The 12,071-nt window shown below is 36.6% G+C and overlaps 1 protein-coding gene across 1 annotated transcript in view; it reads left to right on the forward strand.

Moving 5' to 3' along the window:
- Positions 1-12,071, forward strand: part of LOC100257148 (uncharacterized) — a 70,369-nt gene that overhangs the window by 36,961 nt on the left and 21,337 nt on the right. The window contains exon 12 of the mRNA XM_002263897.4: positions 4,682-4,738. Within this exon, the coding sequence (XP_002263933.2) occupies positions 4,682-4,738 (57 nt within the window). The remainder of the gene's footprint in view (positions 1-4,681; positions 4,739-12,071) is intronic.

Below are 12,071 nucleotides of genomic sequence, written 5' to 3' on the forward strand. Positions count from 1 at the left end.
TTTATGGATCACACTCCAATGGTTGGGATGCCAACACTATAGTCAGATGGTCACATCGTTGTCTTTGGAAGGCTATTGCACAAGTCTCCCAAGAGTTTTCCAAGTTTACTCGGTTTGTGGTAGGAGATGGGGAAAGAATTCGGTTCTGGGAAGACTTGTGGTGGGGGGACCAACCTTTGGGGGTCCAATATCCAAGACTACTTAGAGTAGTCACGGATACAAATACTTATATTTCTTCAATTCTCGGCTCTACTTGCCTCTTCTCTTGGAACTTTAATTTTCGTCGTAACCTTTCCGATTTTGAGATAGAAGATTTAGAAGGCCTCATGCGGTCTCTTGATTGTCTACATTTATGACCTTCGGTTCCAGATATGAGATCCTGATCTTTATCTCCTTCAAGACTTTTTACAGTCAAATCTTTCTTTTTTGCCTTATCCCAATTTTCTGGTTTGCCTCCAGTTTTCCCTACTAAGTTTGTTTGGAATTCTCAAGTCCCTTTCAAAGTCAAGTCCTTTGTTTGGTTAGTGGTACACAAGAAGGTAAATACTAACGACTTGCTATAGTTGAGAAGACCTTACAAAGCACTTAGTCCTGACATTTGTAAGTTGTGCATGAAATATGGAGAAACAATAGATCATCTTTTTCTCCATTGCTCTTTGACGACGGGGTTGTGGCACAGATTATTTCAGTTAGCAAAGATGGATTGGGTTCCCCCAAGGAGCATCTTTGACATGCTATCTACCAATTTTAACGGTTTTGGATCTTCTAAGAGAGGGATTGTTTTATGGCAAGCTGCGTGCATTGCTTTAATTTGGGTGGTGTGGCGGGAAAGAAATGCAAGGATTTTTGAGGATAAAGCAAGGAATTTAGAGAACCTTTGGGATTCTATTCATTTCCTTGCTTCTCTTTGGGCTTTTTGTTCTAAGGTTTTTAAGGGGATTCCCCTTAACGTGTTACAACTTGATTGGTTAGGGGTGTGTAATCCTACTGGGTTGGCCTAACTTAGAGAGTTTGCTTGTTTTTACTTTGTATTTTCTTGTATTTGATTCCTTATAGTTTTGTTTTTCTTTGGTGGGAGGATTCCTTATCCTTCTCTTGTACATCCTTTTTATCAATATATTCCTTTGTCGTTTCCTATAAAAAAAAAATCCTCCATTTCATTATGATCCTCTTCCATGTCCTTTGACCCTTTAAACCTATCTTTGACCTTGCTTGAAGTTTATTGTAGGTCTTTGTATCCATATTTAAATTTTGGATCCTTTTTAGCCAATTTCTTGCATCCTAAATTTTAGAGTTAAAAGAATCTGACCCTTAGATACTTACATTTGAATCCAATAAACTTAGTTTCATGGTTGGATTCTTCATTTTAGTTAATAGATCTCTTTAATCATTATTATTATTTTTATTTGGTAAAGGAAGGTGGGATTCCTTGTGGATATTTACGGCTTTTTTTTTTTTTTTTGTGGTGTATTGATGGATGGGGGTGGTGGTGACAAGTTGAGTCCTATGGCTTAGGGAGGATGAGTTTGATTCTTGGGGTTAGGCATTTCATTCTTTTGCAAATTCACCTCTGGGGTGTGTATGAGGTTCTCCTTATGTTATCTAGGTTTGTTACTAGGTTTATTTCTCAAGGCTGAGTGGGTGCTGGACTTTTGTTGAAATATTATATTAGAGGATAGTGTTTTGGGATAAATAGAATTTATAAAATGAGGGAAATGACTCATTACAAAAAACAGGTCTCTAGCCTATCATTTATGTTTTATTAGTCTTCACCACTCCAGTTCCTTTTGCAGATTGATTGGACGAGTTGTAGAGGCAATTCTGGTTTAGCAATATAGATCATGTGGAGGGATATTGGGAATTGGGGTTCAGGAGATTGGTGCACTTAAATGGAGATATATTTTGAGACACATGGTTATGGAGACTTGGGTAGAGAGAGGCACAAATGGTGTTGCATATTTAAAAGGAGAAAATTTGATTTTCTTCATAAATGATTGATAGAGACAGCTTATGTAATACCCCAAACCCAATTTAAGGGTAAAATTATAATTTAAAAGAATTAAAATAATTAAATTAATTAAATTAATTTAATAAAGGGTAGAAAAGTCTTTTCGCTTTTAAAAGCCCTAGGTATAAATTAGATTTTCTCTATCTTTTTCATTTAGAAAACCCTTTTACATGGAGATTAGAAAGATCGAGGAACGTAGGGTAGCGTAGGACTGAAGAATTAGAGGTTTAGAGTTAAATATCAGTTTTCCAGGTAAGATTTTAACCCTTATATTAATATTTTTTTATTCGTTAAATAGTGAATATTTTAAAAGTTTGTTGGAGGATCTTAATTTTGATTAGCGTTCGTTTAATGGAGATTGACAAATTTTGATTACTCAAATGAATAGATCTAGATTAAAAACAAAAAAATTATATAGTTTTGAATGTGAAAAATACATAAAATTTATGAATATGGAGGTTAAGAGTTTGAACTTTTGAGATAAGAGAAAAAAAAAAAAAAAAACAGATGAAAGATGTGTGTAGGTAGGAAGGATTAGGTATGTTGAAAAAAAAATAAAAAATAAAAAAAAGGCCAAGGAAAGGCCTGCATGTTGACCTAGGAAAGGAAGTAAATAGTATTAATAATAAACAAAAGCCAAATTGTGTACTGATTATGGAGGAAAGTAGTATTAATAATAATCAAAAGGTAAGAGAATGTGAAGTTAGAAGGGTAATGGGTTGGTTATGCATTGAATATGAAAATTAATAAAAATAATAATATTTAGTTTTAAGCTAATAAATGAAATATTAGTAATAATAATAGTTTAATGCAATAAATAGAAAAAACATATTTTTGAGAGATTTAGTTTAAAAATAATAATAATAATAAATTAATAGAATATTAGGAAAAATCTTGGAAAGAAACCAACTTTATAAGAATTTAGAAACTCACGAATTAAATTTTTATTGATTAAGAAGTTAAAAATAATATAGGTGACATAACATAGGAAATTATTAGGATTTTCGAACCTATAATTTTAGATAAATAGTTAATAGTAATAGATTTTTTTTTTTTTTTTTTCATGTAATGTTTGGTGAAGAGTGGATTCTTCGGGATTAATTTTCTAAGGTTTCTGAGTGCTTCTTTAAGGTAAGAGAAATTAATGCAAATTTTGTGAAAGAAAATAATTTTCTTTTTATATTGTATTTTGAAATGTGTAAAAATATTATTTTAATTTCTATGTTGCATGGGAAATATGTTTGATCATTTTCTTTGTTTATGAAAAAAAAACATAATTGTGGAGATATGAAATTTTGTTTTGTGAGTTTGAATTAATAAAATAAAGTGTTTGATTCTAGTTTCTATGGCCTTAGTCAACAGGTTATAATTGTTGAAATTTTCGGTCATAATCAACAAGTTATAATAGGTAATATTATATGGCCCTAGTCAACGGGTTATAATTGTTGACATTTTTATGGACCTAATCAACGGGTTATAATTGTTGACATATCCAGCCTTAATCAATGGGTTATAATAGTTGATATTATATGACCTTAGTCAACAGGTTATAATAGTTGACCTTATGACCTTAGTCAATGGATTATAATTATTGACCTTTGGTTTTGTTCACCTTAAATGGAACAAATTTGAAACTAGTTACTCATTTGTAAAGTTTCACTTAATTAGGCACCATTTGTTACATGATAACCAAAGCGAAAATATTTGAAATGTATTTGATTTGGATTGGATGTGAAATGGTTTTGATATATATGAATATATTTAGTTAAACAGTTTAAAATGTATTAGCATATTTGAACTCAAATGTTTTTATGGAAATGATTGTACCCCATATCTCCTATTTATAAGTATGATTGAAACTATTTGATTCATGAAATTGTATTGATGTTCCTTACTAGGCTTTAAGCTCATGTTCCTTTGTTGATAATTTTTCAGGTTCTCTCAGTTTGGGCGAGGAGTGATGGCTAGGCTAGGGAATTTTTCTTTATTAGGATTTTGGTTCAAACTTTATTTTGGACATTGTTTATATGTTAAAATTTAATTCCCATTTGAATTATTTGAGTTTGGAGTTATTTGAACAATAATACTTTGGTTGATGTGTTAATTTTTAAAGTTGAGACTTGAGGATTATAGAATTTATTTATTTTACTACTCTGAATAGGAATTTGGTAATTGGAAACCATCTAGTTACAAAATGAATGTTTGTGTCGTTTTCACTTTGATCCTTCGGGTTTGAGGTGTGAAATGATTGTCATGCCCTTGGAGTGGGTTTTGGGGCGAGACTTATTTAAGAACAAATAATAATGGGTTGTCCATATCTATAAATCTGTCTTTTTTGTTCTATAGAAAATTATTTCTTCTCTATTCACTTGCACAAGAAAAATAGAGGATAAAGTATTCCATATACGCCTTTCTCCATGGTTGACAATATTGCTTGCCTCTATTCTTTTAAAGAGTAAAGCTAATGTAAGGGAATGAAAATGAGCGAAAACAATCCTTGAGGCTTAAGGTTTTGGGACAAAATCATAATTATATATAAAATCACAATATTCTTAATGCACCTGGGCTAAAATAGTTTCTTTTTATTAGGATAACATACTATTCTTTCGTTGATATCTTTTTGTGTTTTTTCAATCTTGAAACATTTTATTGAGTTGCTTCTATCTTGCGCAGGCATTGCTAGAGGAGTGGATTTCAACTCGTACATTCAGTGATAAATGCTTGCTCCAGGTATTCAGAATCATCAAGTTCTAATGGTTGCAATGAATATTTTTCTTTAACAAATAAAATAATATGGAAACAAGTGTGCAAGGAAGGTATTTCCTTTTCAAAAAGAAAAGGAAAAACAAACTTGTACTTGGGCATACACAAAAGCTCCCTAATAAGAAGTGTGAAAAGAGAGAAAAGGGAGAATCACTAATTTTTGTTATTAAAAACTATTAATAATACACATTGGACTTGGGTATATATATACATGCTAGTGGGACCCACAATACAATAAGGGAAAAAAAAGAAAAGTAAATAACTGAAATAACTGTACACTATCTAACACTCCTCCTCAAGCTGAAGCATATATGTTATATGCATCAAGCTTGTTACAAATGTATTCAATTCTAGGACCTCTGAGAGATTTAGTAAAACTATCTGCTAGTTAATCATTTGAATTGACAAAACTAGTCGCTACACATCTTGATGCGATCTTCTCTTTAATGAAGTGACAGTCAACTTCAATGTGTTTAGTCTTTTCATGGAAGACTGGATTGGATGTAATATGCAAAGTGGCTTGGTTGTCACAGATGAGCTTCATCTGTTCATCCTTTCCAAATCTCAACTCCCAAAGAAGATGTTTCAGCCATATGAGTTCACATGTTGCTAGAGCCATAGCTCGATACTCGACTTCAGCACTAGATCTGGCCACTACATACTCTTCCAGGATATTAGGTTACCTCCAATAAAAACACAATACCCGGAAGTGAAACGTCTATCTGTGGGTGAGCTAGCCCAATCTGCATCTGTGTAACCAACAACCTGGGTATGACCTCTGTTCTTGTACAACACACCTTGGCCTGGTGTGCTTTTGATATATCGAAGAATGCGGATTACAACATCCTAATGGCTATCGCATGGTGACTGTAGGAATTGACTAACAACACTTACAGGAAAAGAAATGTCTGGACAAGTAATGGTGAGGTAGTTCAGTTTACCTACAAGTCGTCGATATCTCCCAGGATCTCTTAAAGGCTCTCCCTGTCTTGGTATAAGTTTGACATTTGGATCCATAGGAGTGTCTATCGGTTTACAATCTAACATATCGGTTTCTTCCAAGATGTCTAAAGCATACTTCCTTTAGGAAAGAACCACACCGGAACTAGATTGGGCTATCTCAATCCCTAAGAAATACTTGAGTTTCCCCAAGTCTTTAGTTTGAAAGTGGGTGAAAAGGTGTTGCTTTAATTTCTGAATACCATTCTGATCACCGCCTGTGATGACGATGTCATCCACATAAACTACAAGATAAATACATTGCCCCAAAGAGTTATGATGATAGAAAACGGAATGGTCTGCTGTACTGCGAAACATACCAAACTCTTGAACAACAGAACTAAAACGGCTAAACCATGCTCGAGGAGATTGTTTCAAGCAAATAGAGAACGGCGTAACCTGCACACTAAACCAGACTTCCCCTGAGCAACAAAACCAGGTGGTTGCTCCATATAAACTTCCTCAGCAAGATCCCCATGAAGGAAAACATTTTTAATATCTAACTGATAAAGAGGCTAAGAATGCATGGTAGCTATAGAGAGCAAGAGACGAACAAAAGCTATCTTGGCAACAGGAGAGAAAGTGTCACCATAATCAGAAACATAAACCTAAGTATAACCTTTAGCAACTAAGTGGGCCTTAAGGCAATCAACCTGACCATCAGGGCCAACCTTAACTATGTAGACCCAACGACAACCAACTGTAGATTTACCAGAGGGTAAAACAACAAGTTCCCAAGTGCCATTGGAGTGTAAAACAACCATTTCATCTACCATTGCCTATCGCTAGCCTGGATGGAAAAGAGCCTCAGGGGTGTTCTTGGGAAGAAAAATATAAGATATAACAGAAACAAATGCAGAATAGGGTGAAGATAATTGATGGTAACTCAAAAAATTGTAAATGGGATGAGGATTGCGAGTTGATCGATTACCTTTTCGAAGAGCAATGGGTAAGTTAGTAGAAGGAGGCAGAGCCGGGGCAGGAGAAGCTGAAGGGATAGGAAGTGAGTCAGCAGGTACCTCAGCCAAAGAAGGAGGAACAGCAACACGATGACGGCGATGATAAACTTGAAGTGGGCGAGAAGGCACTGCATCAGGTGGGGAGATAATGGGAAGGGGTAAGACTTCAGAAATAGGAAGAGACTCAGAGGTGGAGAAGAATGCTGAGTCCTCAAAGAAGGTGACATCAGCGGAGAGAAAGTAGCGATGAGTCTCAGAGGAATAACAACAATAACCCTTTTGAAGTCTGGAGTATCCCAATAAGATGCATTTTGTGGCTTTGGCAGAAAGTTTGTCTTGTCCAGGAGTGAGAATATGAACAAAGCAAATACAACTAAAAACACGAGGAGGAAGGAAATAAAGTGGTTGGGCAGGGAAAAGAAGGGAATGAGGAATCTGATCGTGTAATACAAATGAGGGCATACAATTAATCAAATAACATACTGTAAGAACAATGTCCCCTCAAAAACGAAAAGGAACATTACTATGGAGAAGGAGAGTACAAGCTGTCTCAACAAGATGTCGATTCTTACATTCAGCTACCATTTTGTTGAGGAGTATGAGCATAAGAAGACTGATGAAGGATCCCATATTGGGACATAAATGAAGTAAATGGTGTAGAAAAATATTCCTTGGTATTGTCACTGTGTAACACACGAATAGAAATATTGAACTGGGTTTGGATTTCTGGGTTTGGATTTTAGCATAAAATTTTTGGAAAATAGAGAATAACTCAGCTCGATTTTTCATTAAAAATAACTAAGTACATCGAGAATAATCATCAATGAAAGTGACAAAATACTGAAATCTTAAAGTAGACGTGGTCCGACAAGGACCCCAAACATCAATGTGGACAAGTTTAAAAGGAGACTTTGCCCAATTATTCAAACGCTTTGGGAACGAGACACGAGTATGTTTCCTAAGCTAACAAGACTCACATGCAAGCGGTGACAAAGATGAAAAACGAGGGACCATTTTCTAGAACTTGGATAGACTAGGGTGGCCCAGGCAACTGTGGATGAGGAGGGGAGCATCAGTGGAAATGCAAACTGCAGGAGTTGAAGGCGAGGTAAGGTGATAGAGGCCTTGAGATTCACGTCCTATGCCAATCGTCTTCCCCGTACTCCGGTCCTACAAGGTCACAAATTTATCAGAAAAAATAATAGAGTAGTTAAGAGTACGAGTGATTTTGCTGATGGAGATATGATTAAAGGAACACTCAGGAGTATAAAGGACAGAAGTGAGATGTAGAGAAGGGAGAGGATGTGCCAAACAAATGCCTTTAGCCACAGTTTGAGAACCATTAGGTAAGGTAACCGTAGGTAAGGCAGAGGTAGTAGTAATAGAAGAGAAAAAATCCTTATTACCAGATATGTGATCAGAAGCGCCAGAATCTAGAATCCAAGGTCTAAGAGAAGATGTGTGGGTAAGACAAGCAGAAGCATTACCAGTCTAGGCAACATAAGTAACAGAAGCTGACTTGGTGGCTTGATAGTGGAGATAGTCATCATACTCACTGTCAGTGAGGGAAATACCCTGAGATGTGGAGGAGCTCGGAGGCTGAGGCGGCTGAGGATCAGATGACTAAGCCACGTGGGCAGTGAGGGGAGGCCGCCCATGTAACTGATAACACCGATCACAAGTGTGGCCAAGCTTATTGCAATAGGTGCAATGAGGACGTTGACCTCTACATCGGTTATCATTGCGTCCTCCTCGAGAGTTAGTTTGAGAAACTCACCTAGAAGAATCTGAAGTGTTATCAAATGGCAAAGTCTGAGTGGAGGAGATACGGAGGAGACGAGCAAACACATCATCCAAGGATGGAACGAAGGAACTGCCAAGAATCTGATTACGAACCATCTCAAGATCTGGACGGAGGCCAATAAGCGTAAGAACCATGAAGAACTTGTCAATCTGTGTTCGTTGATCCCCAACATCAGTAGTAAGAGGCATCATGGTAAAAAATTCCTCCTTAAGAGAGGCAATCTGGCCAATATAAGTAGATAAATCCATGTCTTGTTGTCTGACATTGACAATAGAAGAAGCCACCTTATAAAGACGTTGGATATCATTCGTGTATAGCCCTTTCGCCTGATTCCAAAATTTAAAGCATGTTTTGTAGGCCCGAAGATGAAGCAGAATCTTAGATTCAACTGATTGCCATAGTACACTACAGAACTGTCCATCTATCTTCCTCCATTGTACTCTGTCAACCTCAGGGATATCCGCCTCCTGCGTAACAAGGTGATCCTCATAACCTTGACCTATAAACCAATGCTCCATAGAGGCAGACCAGGACAAATAATTTTCACTGCCAACCAATTTCTCCGAAGTAATCATAGGAGATTCAGATATAACAGAGGAAAAAGTGGAACTTTTAGTAGCCATATCTACTTATCTGGAGAACGAAATATGTTTGGATTGAAGAGAGCCCTAATACGGCTTCAGATCGCAGCTGAAAGAAGAAAAACCGAGGATCCGCGGCTATGAGAGACCAAATAGTAAAGAAAATCAAATGTGGCACTACTGGAAGGGTAGAAGAACACTTCCTAAGACACGTGTAGGGCTCGGGGTGGAGAGGAAGTTACCGGAGGTCGTCGGAAAGGCTGTTTAGAGGGCCGGCGGAGACAAAAACCCCAAAAAATGCACTTGTAGGGCTCGGATGGCACAAACACAAATGGAGAGTGGCTAAACGGCGTCAGGCGAAGCTGGAGGTGGAAGCGCGTTGCCAGAAAGTGCTCCCACCCGCCCTCGCGCGCCGGCGCTTGAGGTTCAGGCCGTCGGAGAAGAAACTCGCGTGGTCGGTGCGTGATTGAGATTCTCTCTCCGGTGCTTTGACAAAACTTGAAGATCTTCTCCTTGCGCACCTGATGGTATGGTCGGTGTTGGAAAAGGACGTCGCCAAAAAGAGTTGCCAGAAAAGTCGTCAGCGGTGAGGGTTTTCTAATGGCGATACAGTTGAAGATCTCATTCCAACCCCCTTTTCTGGTTGTTTTCAACCCGAAGACACCCCAAATTTTGCCCTAGCCTCCGCTGTGATGTGAAGAAGACAAAGATGAGGAGGAAAAATGGACGTACCTTTGCTAGGACCTTGGTATTTTTGTCTTTTCTTCACTTTTTTGCATTTTTTTCCGTTCTTGTCTCATAACTCTCATTGGTTTTTTTTTGTAAAAAAAATACATATTTTATTTTGACATGAAAATTTTACTAAATAAAAATAAAGAAATAAAAAATACTCTCATGTGCATATTTTTTGTTAATATGATATGGATATTTATTTTTCAATTTTTTATTTTCTTAATTTAATTGTTGCATCCAAACTACAACTAGCTAATGTCTTCACAAAGGGTGTTTAGAATCCTACATACAACTCTATGGTTAGCAAGCTGGGAATAAAAGATATCTTTGAACTAGCTTGAGTGGGAGTGTTGGAATCCAATAATTATTCTTAATTTCATGGAGTTGACTTATTTATTCCTAAATTTGTGCATATTTTCTGTATATTTAAATTAGTTAACTATATAAATTAGGGAAGTTGTAATTTAGAGGATTTGTAGGAAGAGTTTTAGGAATAGGTCAATTGTCTTATTCTATTTCCATTTAATGTACAAGTTTGAAAGTTATATATATATATTTGTACTAATTTTTCAAAGAAATATTAAAAAGATTTTGTTTTCCAACATCTTCCCCCACTCTTCCTCCTTCGACTAGGTCTCCTTTCCTCGGCGCAAAGTGTGATGCTATAGTGAGGCCTTCTTGGGGTCTCCGAGGTCGAGCCTCCAACTGCTAAATTTGATGCCTTAAGTTGGGAGGTTGGTGTTCTTCACAAGAAGTGCAGCAAAGGATTCCTTAGGTAAGGATTTGGCAGTTAGGGAAGTGGAATTGGAGGCTAGCAAAGCTTTGCAAACTGGTAAGGTTTAAGAGGAGGAGAAGCTCGGTTCTATTAGCCTCCTCAACAAGTTAGTTACTTTCAACAACTATTTGGGCTTGCCTGTGGTGGGATTTGAAAAGGAAATTAACTCCCTTCTCAGGAAAATAGAGTCAAGAAAAGGTCGTGGGGTTAAGGTTGTAGGTGGAAAGAAGAAATCATTTTTGGCTACTCATTTGGAGAGGGAGATCCTAAAACTTGAATGCCCAGGCAATTACGATTGTTCTTCTGTCTTGGTCAAGGTAAGGGGGAGGGGCTTTGGGGGTCTAATCTTCTTCTTTTTGAGGTCAATTTCTTTGATACCAATTGGGTTCCAGTTTTTATGCTTTAGAAGGTCTCCGATGCGTTCTCTATTTCTTGCTAGGCTTTAGGGGTTTTTTGGGTGTGGATTGTGCTTTTAACATTGTTGTTTCCTGCTAAGGAGAGTCCAGTTGTTTTAGGATGTTGTGGTTTGGTTGGTTTTAGGGTGGTTGGTTTTTCCTTTTCTCTCTTGCTAGCCTTTTGGTGTGTGTTGTATACTTCGATATGTACTTTATTGTGCCTTTTTGCTAGTGCTTTTTAATATATTTTCTCATTTACCTATCCAAAAAAAAAATCTCTAGTAGCCAATGAAAGGATACCTTTTAGGGAAAACAATCTCTACCAAAGTTTGTTAGAAATAAGCTTTCACTCAATGAGCCTGATTCCTAACTCCCTATAGGCATTACACATCTGTCCCAGGCCTCCTACTTTAAAGCAAATCATTTTACCTTTATTTAAGCAAATAATGAAGCACAGATGAAATTTCTTATTATGGTGTATGCTGCTGCTAGATATTTAACTAAGACTAATTTTATTACTTGATTTGGGCTTTGTAAGCTTTTGGCATTTGGTTTTTTTCACTCCTTTTCTTTTTTTCCAGTTTTTGTGTGTGGTGGTAGGTCTTGTGTTGTGTTGGTGGGGGTGGGCGGGCGTTGCTTTCTCCCACTATTGAAATATGGTTTGAAATGTTTTCCAGCACGCAAATCAAAATATAGCTGCTATGATTGGAAATTATATAAAGTTCTGCAAACACATTATCTTCCTCATTTCACAATTGAAAGTTTATTTTATTTTTTCACATTCGTAATGAAATTCAAAATGCTCTTGTTTAAATTTCCTGCTCAATCAGTATGCCTGTTTTTTCTTTCCTGTTCTTTTTTTTTTTTTTTTTTTGTAATTTATTATTATTACTTTTGTTTTTTATTTTTTTCCCTCTAAACTGGTTTTTACCCCACATTTTGCTTATTGGTTCAATTAAAAGCAGGAAAATGGTCAATGCTGATCTAACCCAGTTTGTCAGCCTGTTTGGTTCCATTTCATAACATTAGTTGAGAGGGTAAAAGGGTGTGTTTTT

Source organism: Vitis vinifera, chromosome 16, assembly GCF_030704535.1.
Source record: "Vitis vinifera cultivar Pinot Noir 40024 chromosome 16, ASM3070453v1".
In the NCBI taxonomy this organism is placed as follows: Eukaryota; Viridiplantae; Streptophyta; class Magnoliopsida; order Vitales; family Vitaceae; genus Vitis; species Vitis vinifera.